At 36.2% G+C, this 20177-nt stretch overlaps 2 protein-coding genes across 2 annotated transcripts; one reads left to right on the plus strand and one right to left on the minus strand.

Moving 5' to 3' along the window:
- Positions 1–489: 489 nt before the first annotated feature.
- On the plus strand, positions 490–4813 carry LOC110228056 (acyltransferase-like protein At3g26840, chloroplastic). The gene is made up of 14 exons (XM_021024157.1): positions 490–1084; positions 1401–1452; positions 1648–1703; positions 1788–1946; positions 2027–2131; positions 2278–2393; positions 2497–2618; positions 2728–2836; positions 2972–3102; positions 3221–3587; positions 3676–3789; positions 4053–4138; positions 4231–4340; positions 4429–4813. The coding sequence occupies exons 1-14, from the start codon at positions 538–540 to the stop codon at positions 4617–4619; spliced, it is 2265 nt and encodes a 754-aa protein (XP_020879816.1). The 5' UTR covers positions 490–537; the 3' UTR covers positions 4620–4813.
- On the minus strand, positions 4739–6433 carry LOC9311417 (zinc finger CCCH domain-containing protein 38). Its single transcript, XM_002876947.2, has 3 exons — positions 6189–6433; positions 5140–5987; positions 4739–5064 (listed from the first exon to the last, which is right to left on the minus strand). The coding sequence occupies exons 2-3, from the start codon at positions 5908–5910 to the stop codon at positions 5035–5037; spliced, it is 801 nt and encodes a 266-aa protein (XP_002876993.1). The 5' UTR covers positions 5911–5987; positions 6189–6433; the 3' UTR covers positions 4739–5034.
- Positions 6434–20177: the final 13744 nt, after the last annotated feature.

Here is a 20177-nt window from a genome sequence, read left to right on the forward strand (position 1 = left end):
TGTTAAAAGTACGTTTAACAACTTTATGTTAAAATATTTAATTCGATCGAATCAGGCTTACATTGATGTCGGCTAGCTCTGATAGATTATAATGTCCCACGTCGGTTGCACATTTGTAAGGATGGTATTTATTTCAATTAGAAAGTTTGAGATGGAAGTAAAAAAAAAAGTTTGAGATTACCACATATGACACATTTTATGATGTTCAACTATGTTAAATTTTTAGGTTGGCTACTTATAAGTCTAATCAATCGATCAGTTTAGAACCTGGACTAATCAATTCAGAACATTGACTAGCCATACAAGAATATTTGACTAGCCAAATTATCATTTCTTTATTTGCAAAACTACCTGATAATTATATAATTTTTTGGCATTTCCAAACGACCCTCTTTCTAATTTTCATGCATGATTTCAATGTGGGGTGACAAACATAGGTCCACAATGATACACAGCATTTCTTGATCATTGAGGTCCAGTGAATTTTTATATCCAATTATATCACCTCTTAATACCACATGACATTACACATGTGACATGTCCAATAGTATTTATTTTTTCCTTTTGATTGTTTCTTTTCAAAATGGAAATACTAAAGTGTTTATTTCCGCGCACTATCTTGGCTCTTTGTTCGGAATCGTTTGTCAAATTCTGACTATAAGCAAATACAAACGGCCAAAACTCTCTCTTCAGAGCTTTTCACAAATGGAGACTACAACAGTACTTCGCTCAACCTTCGGTCTCTATGCCTTCTCATCTTCATCAAATCTACGACAACGGACCTCAGCCGCGAAGCATCGACTCACTTCGGTCAAATCGGTAACATCTACTACTCCTCATCCTTCTAGGGGTGTTGGACGGAGACGGAAGAATAATGATGAAAACGGAGCCACGGTGGCGAATGTGGTCGAGAACCCGTATTCGAAAGTGGAGGCGGCGCTTCCTGATTTGAGGAAGAGCTTGTCGGATTTTTTGGAGGAAGCGAGAGATTTCGTGGGAGATGGAGGAGGTCCACCTCGGTGGTTCTCTCAGTTGGAGTGTGGCGCTCAAGCTCGAGGCTCTCCTCTCCTCCTCTTTTTACCTGGTTCGTCCTATAAATCTTCATTCGCCTTTCTATCGTAATATATATGAATGGATCTCAACTCGCTTGTGGTGGTTGAGGATCCGGGTTTCAAGACGTAAACTTGCAGAGGTTCCCGGTTGGTTGAGTTTAGTTAGGGTGAGTTTGTGGTAACATGCAAAGAGCATGGTCACCTTCGGATTAGTCGGAATTGACCTAGACATGATACCGATAATTCACTTTAGTTGAGTTGGGATAGTTTCTACGGATTTGAACTTTTATTTCATTTCCGTGGAACTTTGAAATGTTTTAACAAAACTGAGAAAACTAAAACTTGCAGGGATCGATGGTACTGGACTAGGGCTCATTCGCCATCACAAGAAACTTGGGGCGTAAGTTATTTTACTTTTTTTTTTCTTTTTCTATATGGTTTATTCATTTCCTTAAACGTTTGCATTAGCTTTTCCATTTTTTGCAACATTCCCTGTATCTTCAAGAATATGGTTTCTCTGTTTTTGTAACTTTGCTTTTAGGTAGTTTTGAAGTATAAGGGATCTTTATTTGTAAAGAATTTTGTCTTTGTATAGGATTTTTGATATATGGTGCCTTCACATTCCAGTCAGCGATCGTACTCCTGTTAAAGGTACCTTTTCGTCGCCCCTTCGAAGCACTACCGAGAAGATAGTTAATGCGAGTTAAAGCCTTTTCGTTTGTGTTCTGTTTTCAGAGTTGGTGAAGCTTATTGAGAAGACTGTTAAGTCGGAGCACTATCGTTTCCCAAATAGACCAATATATTTAGTTGGAGAATCTATTGGAGCATGTCTTGCTTTAGATGTTGCTGCCAGGAATCCTGATATTGATCTTTCTCTGATCTTGGTTAATCCAGGTACAAATCTCTCGGTCTATAGGATTCTTAGTCGGTGAATGTCAAAAATCTTTTCTCATCATAGATACTGTTTGTTGCAGCCACACATGTCAACAACTTCATATCGCAACCTCTATCCGGAATGCTGAATGTTTTACCAGATGGTATTCCAACACTATTGGAAGATATCTTCGGTGTTAAGCAAGGTACACCTTTATTCTCTTCTCATATTCTATCTTGAATCATCAGTTAACCAACTAATTGAGTTTCAAGTTGGATCTTAAAACGTTATGTTCAGTTTTAGCAACTTGTTCAAGAACTTATTCAAACACGTGTTTCTTTGTCACGGTAGGCGATCCGCTGACTGGAATGTTAGACGCTTTGTCAAATGAATTTTCTAGCCAGCGAATGGGCGGAGGAGGTGGAGGGATGCTAAGAGACCTCCTTGCTGTTTCAGCTAATCTTCCTGTAAGTATTCCTTCTTAGAAACTCATGATCTATGCGTTTTTCCGTTTATCGTTTACACATTTTCAATTCCAGTTCTAGTATTGTGATCACAATGTATTTGCAGACTCTGAGTAGGATGTTTCCTAAGGACACACTGCTTTGGAAGCTGGAAATGCTAAAGTCTGCTATTGCTTCTGTGAATTCTCACATATATTCAGTCAGAGCGGGAACACTCATACTTCTGAGGTCCAATAAGTTTTCCTGTTTCAGAAATTCTGAATATCGTTTACTTGTAAAGAGGTATTATAGCTTGGAGCATAAGTGTTCATGAATATCTGGTTGTTGACTATTGCAGTGGACGCAATCAATGGCTACTGAACGAGGAAGACATTGACAGATACTCGCGCACGTTGCCAAAATGTATAGTCCGTAAGCTTGATGACAATGGACAGTTTCCCCTTTTGGTTAGTGATCTCTCTTCATTCAATAAACAAGAAATATGATACTTAGGGTCAAGTATTGATACTAGTTTCCTCATGTTAGAATATTGGATCATTTATAAACTACACTTCAACTATCTCTTTTACATCTCTCGTTAGGAGGACGGCGTAGATCTGGCTAATATCATCAAGTGTACTTGTTTTTATCGCCGTGGGAAGGCTCATGATCACATTTCGGATTACCTTATGCCTACCACATATGAGTTAAAACAACAAATAGACAATGACCGGTAAAATGCCTCACTAATTGCTCTGAGACATATTTTAGTTTTTCTGTATGCTTAGCAAAATAAATCAGACTATCAAGTAAAAGTTAGTGGATACCGAATGATAAATTCTGCAGTGCAGATTGCTAGTGGATGGTACTTCCCCTGTAATGCTGTCAACTCTAGAAGACGGCACAATTGTACGGAGCCTCGAAGGATTACCTTTAGAGGGACCTGTTCTGTACGTTGGCTATCACATGCTATTGGGACTTGACCTGGTTCCAATGGTATCTCAAATCCTAAAAGAGAGGAACATTCACCTGCGGGGTTTGGCACATCCAATGTTTTTTAAGAATCTCAAAGACTCAATAGTCGACACAAAGATGTTTGACAAATATAAGATAATGGGTGGAGTTCCGGTCTCTAATTTCAGTATCTACAAACTATTGCGTGAAAAGGCTCATGTGCTTTTGTATCCTGGAGGTGTCCGTGAAGCATTGCATAGAAAGGTGATGTATAGTTTGTGAACTTTTCACGGTTTCTGCATTCTTGGAAAATTTTATTTTAGAGGCTTAAATGTACAGAGTGACTTTGCAGGGTGAAGAATACCAGCTGTTTTGGCCAGAACAATCCGAGTTTGTGAGAGTTGCATCTAAATTTGGAGCGAAAATCGTTCCTTTTGGTGTTGTTGGAGTAGACAACGTCTGCGAAGTAAGCTTTCTCTACTCTATTCCGCTTACTTCATGTTTACACGTTAGCAAATCAGTTACCAAGAACTCGATTGCATTATATGCCCATTCAAATTTCTACATTACTCGACATTCTCAGCATCTACTCATTCTACTCTATTTGCTTTAGAGTACTAGTAAGAGGCAGAAACAGTGTGTCTGTATTCAAAATGATGATAACTCTACATAGGCTTTACTCTATGTCAACCCGAACCTCGGTTTTGAGTAACATTGAATGATTCTCAGATTGTCCTGGATTCCAATGATCAAAGGAAAATCCCTATCTTGAAGGATTTAGTGGAATGGGCAACAAAGGAAGCTGGCAACATAAGGTGTTTCATTACACACTATTTCTCACAATATTTATAGATTGTTCTCAATACTTCCAAGTAATACTCATTTGAACATTGATTTTGAATGCCAGGGAAGGCGACGAGAGCGAATTGGGAAACCAAGATATCTATATCCCAGGAGTTGTACCTAAGATTCCAGGGCGGTTCTACTATTACTTTGGCAAACCAATAGAAACAGCAGGTATGTATATAATCTAAATGTATGCTCTCTACATCAAATCACTGACCTCAATACTTACAATAATGGCGGGTTTTCTTTTTCATGGCAGGTAAGGAGAAAGAGCTGAAAGACAAAGAGAAGGCACAAGAGCTTTACTTGCAAGTAAAGTCTGAGGTCGAACAATGCGTTGCCTATTTAAAAGTAAAAAGAGAGAGTGATCCTTACAGACACTTGTTGCCAAGGATGTTGTATCAAGCCTCACATGGTTGGTCTTCTGAAATTCCAACTTTTGATCTCTAAATTCTCTCTTTCATTATCTTAAGTATACTGTGGCTAGATATGTTGTACATATCTAATCATGATGTTTAGAGGTTCTAAGATTATGTAGAGGTCTAAGATCGTTATTGGATCATGCAAAATTAGACAAAATATTTTAAATCGAATGTGGTTGTACTTGTACATGAATCTATCAAATAAAGGTTTTCTGAAATGCAGTCATATGTGATGTGGCTACAAGCGATTCAACTACTTTTTTTAAAATGATGGATTCTTCAATTACATGTTATGAAGGTAGAGGTAAATTCCTCATTGTAAAACTCACAACCGGAAGAAGAACAGTTCTGACTAAACATCGTCTGCAGACAAGACAAAGGTCTAACCTTCTCCAACTGCAAAAAGCTGTGTTATGGGAAATTTCCTTTGATTCTCTTATCTTCTATGCTTTGACATACTTGTCTACATAACCCTGCCAAAACAAGTAAAGAACCATGACGAGTCTGGTTCGGTAAATGATGGATTTTGAGGGGATTCTATTTCTTACCATGACCAGTTTGGTCAGCTTCTGCTGTGAAGAATCAATGTACCTATCGATCTTAGCTCTTGATTTGGGTATACGATGACCCTCCATTGAGTTTGACACTTTATCCACCACTCTCTTCACAATAGTCTTAAACGCCTCTTTGCTCATATTCCCTTGTCTCCACGATGGTTTTAGAAGATCCTTGACGAATTTTGTAAGCACAACTTTGAAAAGCTTCATGGACCTTGACGAATCTCTCTCTTTTGATTTCTCTCGAGACTTTTTCTGCGTGTTATCGCCTTCATGTACATTGTTCTCTACCTTCGGATTCTCGTTATCAGAGTTTGGAGTCAAAGTCTCATGGCTGTTACATTCTCTTCGGTTGTCCACATTCTCACCAAACTCATCATTCTCTCCAGAAACAACTACTCCAATCTCAATTCCAGCGGTGTTTTCTTCAACATCAGCTGGTTTGTTGGAGGAAAAACTGACCCGAGCAGTCACGTCTGACTCACTTAGAGCTTGCTTATCAACACCTTGGTTGTTTTCTTCCATACTAAGCGGTCTATTCGAGGAAATGCTCGCCTTTGGTACAATGCACAAGACTTCGTTATCTGGTTCACGCTCCTGAACACAATCTAATTTCACAGATGCTGGTTCAAAGCTGTCTACAAAAGGATCATACATGTCACCAACAAGACCACATTCAGGAACAATCTTTGCTTTTCCAGAGTAAGGCGAAGAAGAAGCTTGTCTAGAACCATCATCAGGAACCTCTGTCTGAAAATTCATGTTGTGATATAGCTAAAAGATACGTCAATTCGAGAAGTCGGAGATGCTTGATTCTTGTGGTCTCAAGCTAAACGCCACTGCAGAAAAAAAAAATCAAAGCTTTAAGAAAATCAATTCATGGGTTACTTCCATTAAAGCCCTAAAACATGAATCATAGCAATGCTGCAACACAAATATCAAAAAAGTTCAAGACTTTAAGAACCCTAAAACCCTAAACTCGGATTGAAATTGAAATTGATCAAAAAAAAAACAAAGTCAGATGCAAAAGAGAAACATACTCCTTTATGTGATTGAAGATGAACAGAAGCTAAATCGCGTCTAGTGATGATTACATGTCCTTTGTTTAATTCAACGAAGAAACCAGTTTCTACTTGTGAAGTTGTCATCTTTCTGATGTTTTTTTTTTTCTTTCTATTCGTTACAAAATCAAATCCACCATTACAAGAGACAATTTCGGAGAAAATCAAGAGAATTGAATAAGAAGAGATGATATTGATACCTAAATGTCTTTGGATCGAATTCCTCAGACGAATGAAAATTACATTTTATATATGAAAGACGAAAGAAGAACCCTAACTCTTTTCTTTGGGCCTTTGTTTGGGCCTTAAAGTTTGGGTTTGGTGTTGAGACTTAAACTGTGTAGCTAATTTTTTTTTTTTTTTTTTCCTTCCTTAAGCTGAGTAATCGACATCATTGTTAAAATGGTTTTCTAGAAACCGAGGACAACAACGATAAATGGACCAATGGTTATTACAACTGATTGATTATATTGACCCATTTTAACAGGATTATTTACACATCAAAGACTACTATCTATATTAGTATTTCTAAAGTATATTTTGTACCGGATAGATTAAAAATTTATTGAGATTGTTAGTACCTGATCCGGTGAAAACTTTGCTTCAAATTCTTATACCGGATATTCCATATTTTTTTTTTGAATTGGGTTAACTAAAAAATTAAGTATACCGTTACTTAATAACAATTGTAAACTATAAAATATAAATATCTTATAAAATGGTATAATTTCCAAATTTTAATATATAATAGATAATCATTAAATTTTATCATTAAATCGTCTCGTGGACCGTGGTATACCGCGGATTAAAATCTAGTTTCATCTAAACATATTTCATCTTTTTTTTAACTTAAACCATAATTCAACTTTTCTTCTTTGGGAGGGCAAACATTGTCAAAGAAGAAAATTCTTTCATGACAATCAAGGAACAAAGACACTTAGAAAGTCAGAAGTACAAAACAAACGTGGTGAAAAAAGATAGGAATGCATATAGGAATGCATAGGCTAAGGGGAAAGCTAACATCTCGGTAAGGACATGGGGAGCAGCCATAAACTCTTCCATTGGTGTGATAGAGGCTTTGGGATATTCAACGTCAAATACAACGGTTCCTATTGGAACTCCATGATGGAATCGAAAGATCACCCAATCAACAACCGCCGCGAATGAACCTGCTGCATAAGAATTAGAGCCATGGGGAAACCGTTCGTTACTCCACAAGAAGGCAGTGATATATAGAAAGGTTTTTTTAAAAAAATTGTTAATATATTAATGTTACAGCAAAACGTTATAAAGAAATCACACGTGCAAGTTAACACGTGCGAAGTCAAGTTGAATAAAATGGAATCTCAGATAGACGCGTGGCAGGGGACGATTGGTTGGCGCAAGAAGGCCGTTGCGTTCTATAAGAGATGTGTGTTGCTCACTTTTCCATTTATCGAATAATCTGTAATCTCTGTGTTTTCCAGAATTCTTGTAAAAGCTAGGTTTCTCTCATCTTGAGAGCTAGCTCGTTATCGTTTTGGTGTTTATTATGAACATCAGATCGATTGTTGGATTTTGGTATTAAAAATCGGAGATCGGAGTTATTCAATTTGATTATGTGAAGTTTACTGTGTTAAAGGTATCAGAGCTGTGTCGTTTCTCGGAACTATGGCTATCACGAGGTCACATGATGAAGATCTAAAGGGAAAAGGAGCAGAGATGGAAGATCTGATGGATGCGCGTATGAAGAGGTTGGAGGATTTGGTTGCGGAGCAAAACAAGGCGATGATGAAGCATATGGCGGAAATGTTTGGTGCGATGAGTCGATCTACAGCTCCTTAGCTGGTGGATGATCAGTCACACTTAGATCGGAGTGCTTCGATGTCCTCGCAGTCGATGGAGAACAGATCTGGTTGCTCCGATCAGTTTCACGATCATCGCCAACATCAAGGACGATCAGATGTGCGTAATAACTATGGGAATCTTACACGGTTGGGGAAGATTGATTTTCCCAGGTTTGATGGCACACGGATCAAGGAATGGCTCTTTAAGGTGGAAGAATTTTTTGGTATTGATCGTATCTGAAAGTTAAAATGGTTGCGATTCACCTTGATAGTCATGCTTCTACATGGCATCAATCGTTTATTCAGTCTAGTGTTGGTCTTGAAGTGTTATATGATTGGAAAGGGTATGTGAAACTTTTGAAAGAACGATTTGAGGATGAGTGTGATGATCCTATGGCAGAATTAAAAAAGTTACAGGAAACTGGTGGAATCGTGGAATATCATCAGAAGTTTGAGTTAATTAAAACAAGAGTTAACCTCTCTGAGGAATATTTGGTGAGTATATATTTGGCAGGATTGAGAGTGGACACTCAAATGCATGTGAGAATGTTCCAACCACAAACTGTGAGGCATTGCTTCTTTTTGGGCAGGATGTATGAGAAGGCTCATCCAACTAAACTGGCCTCCTCTTCTTGGACTCCTAGAACTGATAATGGGACTGGTTTTGTTAAAAATACTAAGGTGGGAATGTCAAGACCAGAATAGTCTACTAAAACTTCTTTTAAGCCGGCTACTCAACAACCTAAGAGGATGTCACAGTAGGAGATGAGTGACAGGAGGGCAAAGGGACTTTGTTATTTTTTTGATGAAAAGTACACTCCAGAACATTATTTGGTTCACAGGAAAACTCAGTTGTTTTGTTTGGATGTTGATGATGAATTTGAGGATGCAGTGGAGGAATTGTTGAATGAAGAAGAACAGAATATACCACAAATTTCGGTTAATGCAGTGTCTGGTATTGCGGGCTACAGGACAATGCGTGTTAAAGGAACACATGATAAAAGAATTTTGTTCATACTTATTGATTCTGGCTCAACACACAACTTTATTGATTCTAATGTTGCAGCTAAATTGGGGTGTAAGATTGATAAGGTGGGGTTAACTCGTGTTTCTGTAGCTGATGGGAGAAAACTGCGAGTTGATGGCAAAATCAATGACTTTAATTAGAAATTACAGACTACTTCATTCACATCTGATATTTTATTAATACCATCACAAGGAATTGATATGGTACTGGGGGTGCAATGATTGGAGACGTTAGGTCGTATATCATGGGAGTTTAAAAAATTGGAGATGGGATTCAAGATTAATAATCAAAAGGTGTTGTTACATGGTCTGAAGGAAGGATCTGTTAGGGAAGTTAAAGCTCAGAAATTGCAGAAGTTACAAGAGAACCATGTTCAGCTTGCTATGTTATGTGTGCAAGAATTTCACGAAGATGAAAGACAGGAAATTTGTTCACTTAACACTTTATCTTGTGAAGAGGGTGAAGAATCTGGTGTAGAAACAATTGTCAATGCTTTTCCGGGCATATTTGAGGAACCTACTGACTTACCTCCGTTTAGAGCACAACATGATCACAAGATCAAACTATTGGAAGGCTCTAACCCGGTAAATCAACGTCCCTATAGATATGCAGTCCATCAAAAGAACGAGATAGACAAAATTGTGGAGGATATGCTTCAAGGTGGTACTATTCAAGTTACCTCTAGTCCTTATGCATCTCCAGTGGTGTTGGTTAAAAAAAAAGATGGAACATGGAGATTATGTGTGGATTACAGGGAGTTAAATGGTATGACTGTGAAGGATAGATTTCCTATTCCTCTAATAGAAGATCTAATGGATGAATTAGGTGGTTCAAGTGTGTATTCTAAGATCGATTTGCGAGCTGGGTACCATCTGGTGCGTATGGACCCGTTGGATATACACAAGACTGCTTTCAAGACCCACAGTGGTCACTATGAGTATTTAGTAATGCCTTTTGGCCTTACTAATGCTCTAGCAACTTTTCAAAGTCTCATGAACTCTGTTTTCAAAGCATTTCTGAGGAAGTTTGTGTTAGTATTTTTTGATGACATCCTTATCTATAGCTCATCAGTGCAAGAACATGCTCAGCATGTTCAGAGTGTTTTTGAGTTAATGCAACAAAACCAATTGTTTGCGAAAAGGAGTAAGTGTGCATTTGCTGTCCAGAAGGTGGAGTATTTGGGGCATTTCATTAGTGCAGAAGGCATAGCTACAGATCCAGCCAAGTTATAGGCAGTGCGGGAGTGGCCTATACCAGCTAACCTTAAATAATTGCGTGGGTTTTTGGGCTTGGCTGGCTATTACAGGCGGTTTGTTAAAAGTTTTGGTACAATTGCAGGTCCATTACACGCATTAACCAAGACTGATGCATTTGTATGGTCTGTAGTGGCACAAAAAGCATTTGAGGAGCTTAAAGATGCTTTGTGTAATGCTCCTGTGTTGGCTTTACCAATGTTTGATAAGCTGTTTGTTGTGGAGACTGATGCATGTGGGCAAGGAATTGGGGCTGTGTTGATGCAGGAAGGCCATCCTCTCGCTTATATCAGTCGTCAACTTAAAGGAAAGCAACTTCACTTGTCAATTTATGAAAAGGAACTCTTAGCCGTCATTTTTGCAGTGAGAAAGTGGAGACACTATTTGCTATCTGGTCATTTTATCATTAAAACTGATCAGAGGAGTCTTAAGTATTTACTGGAACAAAGACTGAATACTCCTATTCAACAACAGTGGCTTCCTAAGTTCCTAGAGTTTGATTATGAGATTCAGTATAGGCAGGGAAAGGAGAATTTGGTGGCTGATGCCTTGTCTAGAGTTGAGGGAGCAGAAGTGTTGCATATGGCTTTATCATTGGTGGAGTGTGACTTAATGAAAGAGATCCAAGCAGGGTACGCCAATGATGTTGTTCTTCAGGACATTATTACTGCTCTACAACAAAAGCCGGATTCAAAGAGACATTACTCATGGGTTCAAGGCATTTTGCGCAGAAAGAGTAAGATTGTGATACCATCAGATGGGAAATTGAAAGATACTATCTTACAATGGTTACATTGCTCTGGGGTGGGAGGCCACTCAGGACGTGATGTTACTCATCAGAAAGTTAAGGGTCTGTTTTATTGGAAGGGTATGGTGAAAGATATTCAATCCTTTATCAGGAGTTGTAGTGTGTGTCAGCAGTGTAAAAGTGATAATGCAGCATATCCTGGTTTGTTGCAGCCATTGCCAATTCCTGAGAAAGTTTGGAGTGATCTGTCAATGGACTTTATTGATGGGTTGCCTGTGTCTGCTGGAAAATCGGTGATCATGGTGGTAGTGGATCGTTTGAGTAAAGCAGCTCATTTTATTGCCTTAGCTCATCCCTACAGTGCTCTCTCTGTTGCTCAGGCTTACTTGGATAATGTGTTCAAACTCCATGGATGTCCTAATTCTATTGTCAGTGACAGGGACTCTATTTTTACAAGTGAGTTTTGGAAAAAATTCTTTTCTCTTCAAGGAGTTACATTAAAGATGACTAGTGCATATCACCCTCAAAGTGATGGCCAAACAGAGGTAGTGAATAGATGTTTGGAGACTTATTTGCGGTGTATGTGTCATGCTAGACCTGAATGGTGGAGCAAATGGTTAGCTTTAGCAGAGTACTGGTACAATACTAACTATCATTCTTCCAGCAGAATGACTCCTTTTGAGATTGTGTATGGTCAGCCTCCTCCTGTTCATTTACCTTACTTACCAGGAGAGTCCAAGGTTGCAGTGGTGGCTCGTTCATTGCAGGAGAGGGAACAAATGATACTTTTTCTGAAGTTCCATTTGATGAGGGCACAACATCGGATGAAGCAGTTTGTGGATCAGTACATGACAGAGCGTAATTTTGACATTGGGGACTTTGTGTATGTCAAGCTTCAGCCTTATAGACAAAATTCAGTGGTAATGCGCAACAAACATAAGTTAGCTCCTAAATACTATGGACCCTATAAGATCATTGACAAATGTGGTGAAGTAGCGTACAAGTTGCAGTTACCAACATCTTCTCAAATCCATCCTATGTTCCATGTATCACAATTGAAGATCTTGGTAGGAAATGTACCTACTGCTACGCAGTTACCTTCTGTGCTCCAAGACGTGTTTGTGAAGGAACCAGAGGTAATTCTTGAAAGGAAGATGGTTAATCGCCAGGGAAGAGCTGTGACTAAGGTGTTGGTGAAATGGTTTAATGAGCCGGTGGAAGAGGCTACATGGGAGTTTCTCTTTGATCTTCAGAAGAAATTCCCTGACTTTGTTGCTTAAAACCTTGAGGTCAAGGTTCTGTGGAGAGGGGGAGATTTGTTACAGCAAAACGTTATGAAGAAATCACACGTGCGAGTTAACACGTGCGAAGTCAAGTTTAATAAAATGGAATCTCAGATAGACGCGTGGCGGGGGACGATTGGTTGACGCAAGAAGGCCGTTGCGTTCTATAAGAGATGTGTGTTGCTCATTTTTCCATTTATCGAATAATCTGTAATCTCTGTGTTTTCCAGAATTCTTGTAAAAGCTAGGTTTCTCTCATCTTGAGAGCTAGCTCGTTATCGTTTTGGTGTTTATTATGAACATCGGATCGATTGTTGGATTTTGGTATTAAAAATCGGAGATCGGAGTTATTCAATTTGATTATGTGAAGTTTACTGTGTTAATTAAACTATTAACATAATTGAAACGCAAATTCTTGTTGATTAATTATGCAAGGCTTATCAGATGTTCAGAGTGTGCCAAATATAGAGTTGTGCGTAGTGGTCTCGAATATTACGGGGAGAGTATGTCTATCATGGAGATGTCGTACATGCAGAACCGTTCGTTGAAGATCTGAATGGTGTGGGAAGAGCTGCGCTATGGAATCGTTTTTGTGGGAATTATGCTACATGGCATATATCGTTGTTCGGCATCAACCGTTTAAACTGAACCGAACAAACCGATGATTTTGGTTTTCGGTTTCAAACCGATTAACTATTATTGTAAACCGATTTGGCGGAATTTTTAAATTGATTTCGGTTTTCCGTTTTCATGATTCGGTGCATCAAAACCGATCTGTTTTTCAGATACTTTATAAAAACAAAAAAACAAAAACCTAGATCTATCACTTCATCTTTTCTTTTGTTTTCTAATATCTCCTCCTCACGAAACCCCTTCTTTTCTGCTCTTCAACCCCTTTTCATCTTTGACTTTCTAATACTTCTTCCTTCTTCTTTTCCTTGTTCGTTCTTCTTCTCCACCATATTGTTTCGTAGGTATCTTCTATCCAGCCGCCGCTACATCGATCCTCTCCGGCGTCCACTTCAACAACAACGATTTCATGCATGGTTCTCTACATCTCTTCCCGCCACCGCGTTGCACATTTTCTCTACATCTTCTCTGTTTTCACAATTCTTCTTCTTCATCTCACCGTTGTTTTTCTTCACTTCACTCTGTTCCGTTTTCTCGCCTTCAAACATATTTGGGCTTTGAAAAACTTAGCCCTTTATGCATAAACTTGATTTAAACATATTCGTTTAACCAATTAAAACCGATCCGATTAATCTATTAAAAAAAATTGGTTCAAATCGGCGAATTATATCTTAGTGACCGAACCAAGAAAACCGAGAACCGACCGACCTGAATTTTTATTCATTTCAATTCGACAGAATTTTCGTATACTGAAAAAACTGAAAAGCCAAAAAATAAGCTGAACCTTTTAACCTGATTAAACCGAATGTCCAAGTCTAGTTTCGTGTTTATTATCAAGATGTGACAAATTGTGTTTGTTTAAATGTTGTTAACTAAGAGCAACAACATCGTTAAATTTATCTAATGATCATTAACGACTGCGAAACTGCAAAAGTAATACTTAGTAATTCTGATGAACTAACAATTGTGAAATATATAAAAAAAAAGTTGTTAACGACTATAAATGAAGAAGAAAAAAGTGTTGCTAGTTACAATCACAGCTGCTGCGAAACGAATCTGTCTTCAAATTCTCGACATCGAAATTAAACTGTAAATACAAAGATTCAATATAATCTTACATTTGACTTTTTTTAATATAAATTTTAAATAGAAGAGGATTATTTTAGAACCCTTCTTACAATAATTCGTAACTAGAAAAATTATATACTTTGAATAACATATTTTTTTATTATAGACTAGGGGAGGTCCCCGCGCCCAGCGCGGGGTTGTATGTTGATTAAGACCAGAATTAATAATTAATATTTAGGGTTATCAAGTTAGGGATATTTATTGAATTAATTTTGTCAAGAGTCTAATTTTTATAACGACATTAATATAGAATTATGGTAAAACGCTATAACTTTTGATATATATTATTAGTAATCAACAATTAATAGTGTTTTTGAATCACAAACAATTATTAGTGTTTATATCTTGATATATATAATAGAATTAAATATAAAAAATCTATATATTTAAACCAACAATATATTAGCAACGCCCCGACCGCCACTGTCCATGGGTTCCCACGTCCAGTCTCGGTCTTTAGGCCCATCTTCTTTGTTTTGTCGTACTCTTGATTTTATGACATATTCATGCTTACTCGTTTCTTTCATATTAGCAACGCCCCGACCGCCACTGTCCGTGGGCTCCCCACGTCCAGTTTCGGTCTTTAGGCCCATCTTCTTTGTTTTGTCGTACTCTTGATTTTATGACATATTCATGCTTACTCGTTTCTTTCATATTTGTAATGCCACGACCGCCACTGTCTGTGGGTTCCCACGTCCAGTTTCGTTCTTTGAGCACATCTTCTTGGTTTTGTAGTACTCTTGGTTTTATGACATATTCACGCTTCCTCGTTTCTTTCATATTTGTAATGCTCCGACCGCCACTGTCTGTGGGTTCCCCACGTCCAGTTTCGGACTTTAATTTGGGCCCATCTTCCTGGTTTTTGTTGTATTCTTGATTTTATGACATATTCATGCTTTTAGATTGTATGTCACTGGAGTTTTTCGTAGTTGGAAACAAATAATTGAAAAATATAATCTCTTACCATATCTCTTACCTATCAAGTAAGTCATCTTGCTCTTTGAAGTAGTTATGTACGTAAAATTTCAATGGTATAGAAACAGGCATCTCTTTTGTATATATCGTGTCATATTTATCGTCCCTATTGTAGTATCTTTGTCTCTACCTTCGCCATTGGTCGCTGCGTAACCCTTCAGTTGATCTCTTGTTTATAAAACCCATATAAAAAGTTGTAAGAGAAATATCATTTTCTTAACTGTATCGTATATGTATTTGTAGTATATTGATCTGAGATTGCAAAGATGTATGCCTATCAAGAAGCTCTTAGCAAAGTAAACACTGAAGATAGGTACTAAAAATGAGAGGATTACAGAGAGCAAGTATCTATCCCTTAGAAACCACTATGTGCAACTGAGAATAATTCATATATGTACATACATACACATGTATACAACATATTGAAGCTTTTAAATTTAAATATCGAATGCTACAAAACTGGAAAATTGCTTGTGGAGAGAGCAATATGAACATGGCCACATATATAACAAATAACCGATTATGCTTGTCGTAGATCATTCTCTTTCAAACCAAAAGTTTTACCTAAACAACATATCAAGTGACTCACAAGAGATACATAAGAGCCATATCCTAAAAATATCCGGCAAAGCAAAAACGCTCCAGGTTCGAGAAGGAAGTCATTGGAAAATTTGAGTATATACCAAACTGGAGAGTAATTCGGCTACAAAGAGAGATGTGTTGGCTTTGAAGAAAAAGTTATGTGATGTTCTACCTTTTATTTATGAATTTTATGCTATGAATATATGTTTTTGTTAGGGTTCAACTTCAGTCTCCGGATTAGAGACTTATATTCATCCGACAAACAATTCGATGTCACAATCAACGCTACAAAATTGGTGGGTTCTCTCTATTAACAAACAAAAAAAAATTCTGGGGTATATATATTTTTTTTGTTTTGTTAGATCCATACGACGAAGAACATGACGAAGAACACCAAAAATTCTCATCAATCCGGTACGTTTGATCTTATTTTTATTAGTTTAACAATTACGGTTATGTCCGAATCTGAAATAACCATGGCTCCAGACTCCTTCACACCATGGCCACATATCACCGGAGTGGAGACGATTTCAAATTCGGAGCTTCTCTTCGCATATAAAATCATACATATGGTCTCTTTGTTTCGGGTTCCCTCTACAATAATTAGTACATATTTCAAACTGAGCTACAAAAGAGCACATTGGATTTTGGTAAACATCAAGATTGCTTCCTACCTTCCAAGAAACATGATAGACTAATTCACATCCAAGACCAAACATTAGCCACATAAAGCCTGAATCAAATTAAACGATCTTAGGATGCTCTTCATAATCCGTAAGTTAAAGAGACTTGCATTAATATTGCAAATTAGACTCTAGAGGTGCACAATGGTTAATCAGAGTGTATCAAAGACGACGAATAAAGCATGAATTAGAATATCAGCAGAGGAAGCACACAAATATTCAATAAACATAATCAATCACTGAGAATATCATGGACCCAACTTTTGAAAGATTCATAAAAAAGGAAGATTTTTCCTATGCAACAATATTCAAACAATGAGAAGATCAATGATTGATGACTAACCATACAACCGAAGCAAAGCCATAAACAGAAACGAAAGTACTAAAGAGCCACAACAGCAGTGATACGACATTTGCTTCCTCGCACTGGAAACAATGACGTGCTTCCATAAATCCAATCTAGTTTTTATGGAAAACAAACCTGCATTCATAATAAACACTACTATTAATTATTATTTTTTATGCAAGAATTAAATGGCAGTATAAAAAATTCAATGGTTAGTGCCGAAAAAAAAAGCAAGGATTAGTTATGATATCAAATCAAAATTAAATATCAAGCAAGGTATTTACATAAAATTAAGGCAGTGGAGGATCTAAGAATTTTTTATATGACAATATCTACAACTAAACAAAGAAAATTTATATATTTTTAAAACAGAATCATTATTTGTTTTTTGGTAAGATTAAAACCGAATCATTATCATATTAGTAAAATTATCATTTATTTATTATTATCCACGTTAATTTAAAAGTTTAAGAGAATATCTGCTTTTTCTCATAAAAGGATGGAATAATAACATAACTCTTTTAGATTTATAACTATATTTGACATTATCATATTAAATCTATTAAGATAAATATATTTCTTTTTGAAAAATATAAATAAAATGATAATATAATTATTATAGATTTACAATTATATTATTATCCATGTCAAAATTTTAAAACATTTTACTTTTTTCTCACATAGGAAGATAGAACAATAACGTAACAGTTTAAGATTTACAACATAAAAATAATATCAGAATTGGAACGCCAAATCATAATCAACACAATTAACACAACTCTAATGGGAAATTAGAGTTATCTTGTGATTAAAATACTAAACAAACAAAACTAACCGAAACAAAACAAAAGTCTTCCTTTCAAAATCATTAACGTGACGGATTGCTGACTGATTAAATTGAATTTTAGGCATTTAAAGATCTAGAAAGATGATTAAGGTTAAACATTTTTATTTATTTTAAACAACGTTTGAATGTTGACAAAAAAAGAAGAAGAGAGTGTTGGGACCATCGGGAGAGACAACGTTGAGCAGCTGCGAAAGAAGCCAACGTTGTCTAATATGTTCCTCACAGTGTTTGATTTGACTTTTGATGACATTACACTCCTGTCCACTTGTTGTCTCGAAAGTTCATGCAATGGAAAATTATTAAACAAAACAATTTACTTTTATGTATAAATCCTAGGGAAGAACCGATCAAGCTAAGATCAATGGTTGTGGTTTTAGTACCGTATACTTCTCAAATATACCCGTTGAATAACGGAAATCCGCAAGACGGGGAGGAGACGAAGTCAACCTAGCTGGCAAAGGAGCTAACCCAACTCCTTTGGTCTTATTTATGGTCATATGTATTTAGCAAAATATGGTATACAAACCGAACCAATCAACAACAAAACCTGGTTTTAAATTGTTGTATATTTCTCAAAAGTCAAAACCCATAATAACCAATGGAACAGAAGAAGCTAAAAACGCATCAGAGCATGGAAAGAAACCTAAAAACCAATAAATTAAACAATAATTAAATCTTAGTGCATGGAAAACGAATCCTATACATACCAAAGTCCGAATCTCAGTGCCTTAGAATGACCTCGATACCAAAAACTTTAAGTTACTACTTCCATATATGTAATATATTAGTTTGGGGAGAGAGATTGGCAACGAAGAGTAATTCCTGAATTTAACAGCCAAGTTTGTTATCCCTAATCTAAAGAGAGGAATACTTAAATTGTATTAACGACAAAAATTAGCCTCCTCTGAAGATTCATCCCTGAAATAAGTCATCTTTCTGACTTTGTGACAACTGTGTTATCAAAAGTTGAGTGTTTCTTCTGAGAAAAGACATATTTGAAAATAATAAGAACATGTACCTCAACAAAATCGGGAGGTACTTCATCTTTTTACAACAAAAAGAAACATACCAAACCATCGATGATTACCTTCTCAAAAGTTGAAACCAAACTTTTTGATTATAAAAATTGATTAGTGGTGAAAATAGTGAAACCATAAATACAAAAAAAAAAAAAATCAAATTTGTACATATAAACTATAAGATCACCTGTTTATTCATTGAATTAGGTCCAAATTTTCCATACACCAGTTCACATCGTCCCCTCCATACATCCACCCTACAATAAAAAGAAAAATTAAAATTAGGTAGAAGCAAAAAAAAGTTTGAAAAAAAAGAACAAAAAAACAAAGGTTAGTTATGATCTGAAATTGAATACCATGAGCAAGGTATTTATATTGAATAGGAGGCGGTGCATGATTTAGAGTTTCTAAATTTTTCGACGATAAATACAAAAAAAGAAAAGAAAATTTACATATTTTAATAAGCAAATCACTATCATAATAATAAATATTTGTAAAACTGCCATTTATTCATTGTTATCCATGTTTATTTAAAATAATATTTACTTTTTTCGGTAAAAATATAGAATAATAACAACTATTTTAGATTTACTACTATATCTGATACTATCTTATAAAATATATTAAAATTTAAGGAAAAATTTCTTTCTGTTTCAAAAATAAGGCGGAACAATAATATAATTTTTGATTTACAAAAGATAGACATGCATGGTATCCATATGCGTCATGTCACGCTGATCCATATTTTTTTCCAAAACTCGATCTAATTGCTATTATGTGCAAAAATCACCACCGTTCACGTTCATGTTCACGTTAGCACTCCATACCTTAATTCACATGTAAACCTCTCTGCCTATCTCTGACTTCAGCTCTCTCATCTTCGAGTCTCCCCAAGAAAGTTTTGACACCACACCAACATTTCATTCGTCAAAATTAAATCGAGTTTGCACAAGGTTACAACCGATTAATAGGTGGTCTTCTACCTTCTATTTACGATTTTATGCTATGAATATATGTTTTTGTCAGGGTTCAAGTCAATCTCCGGATTAGAGACTTATAATCATCCGACGAACAATACGATGGCGTGATAACCGTTTCTAAATTGGTGGGTTCTCTTTCATTGATCTACATATTATTTTTTTTGTTCGTTTTTTTTTCCAAATATTTAGATTGAAACGACGACGACGAACACGACGATCATACCAAAAATTTCATCTATTCTACATATTATTTTTTTTGTTCGTTTTTTTTTCCAAATATTTAGATTGAAACGACGACGACGAACACGACGATCATACCAAAAATTTCATCTATTCCGGTACGTTTGATCTTTATTTTAATTAGTTTAACAATTAATAGCCGTTTACGATTAATTTCGGATATCTAAATCTTATTAATTTGAGTAAGGTTAGAATAGTATTCTTTTATGTTTATATTAATGCTCCGATTAATAATTTTCGGATATTTGACATTATCATCTTAAATATATCAATATTATAATAAATATTTTCCTTTTCCGATTTTTTTTTTATGGTATAATTCCTTTTCCGATAAATTATGAAACAGATCTGTTTACACAAAAGGTAAAAAAAAACAAACAAAAAAGGAAAAAAAAAAAAAA

Source organism: Arabidopsis lyrata, assembly GCF_000004255.2.
Source record: "Arabidopsis lyrata subsp. lyrata unplaced genomic scaffold ARALYscaffold_5, whole genome shotgun sequence".
NCBI classification, from domain to species: domain Eukaryota; kingdom Viridiplantae; phylum Streptophyta; class Magnoliopsida; order Brassicales; family Brassicaceae; genus Arabidopsis; species Arabidopsis lyrata.

What these genes read in the sequence shown, in the direction of transcription:
- LOC110228056 (XM_021024157.1), top strand. Translation starts at nt 538, where the DNA reads ATGTCCAATAGTATTTATTTTTTCCTTTTGATTGTTTCTTTTCAAAAT. An exon ending in TATCTTCGGTGTTAAGCAAG is followed by an intron (nt 2,132 to 2,277) that starts GTACACCTTTAT and finishes TTGTCACGGTAG; the next exon opens with GCGATCCGCTGACTGGAATG. An exon ending in CTGTTTCAGCTAATCTTCCT is followed by an intron (nt 2,394 to 2,496) that starts GTAAGTATTCCT and finishes ATGTATTTGCAG; the next exon opens with ACTCTGAGTAGGATGTTTCC.
- LOC9311417 (XM_002876947.2), bottom strand. Translation starts at nt 5,910, where the DNA reads ATGAATTTTCAGACAGAGGTTCCTGATGATGGTTCTAGACAAGCTTCT. An exon ending in AGCTGACCAAACTGGTCATG is followed by an intron (nt 5,065 to 5,139) that starts GTAAGAAATAGA and finishes TTGTTTTGGCAG; the next exon opens with GGTTATGTAGACAAGTATGT.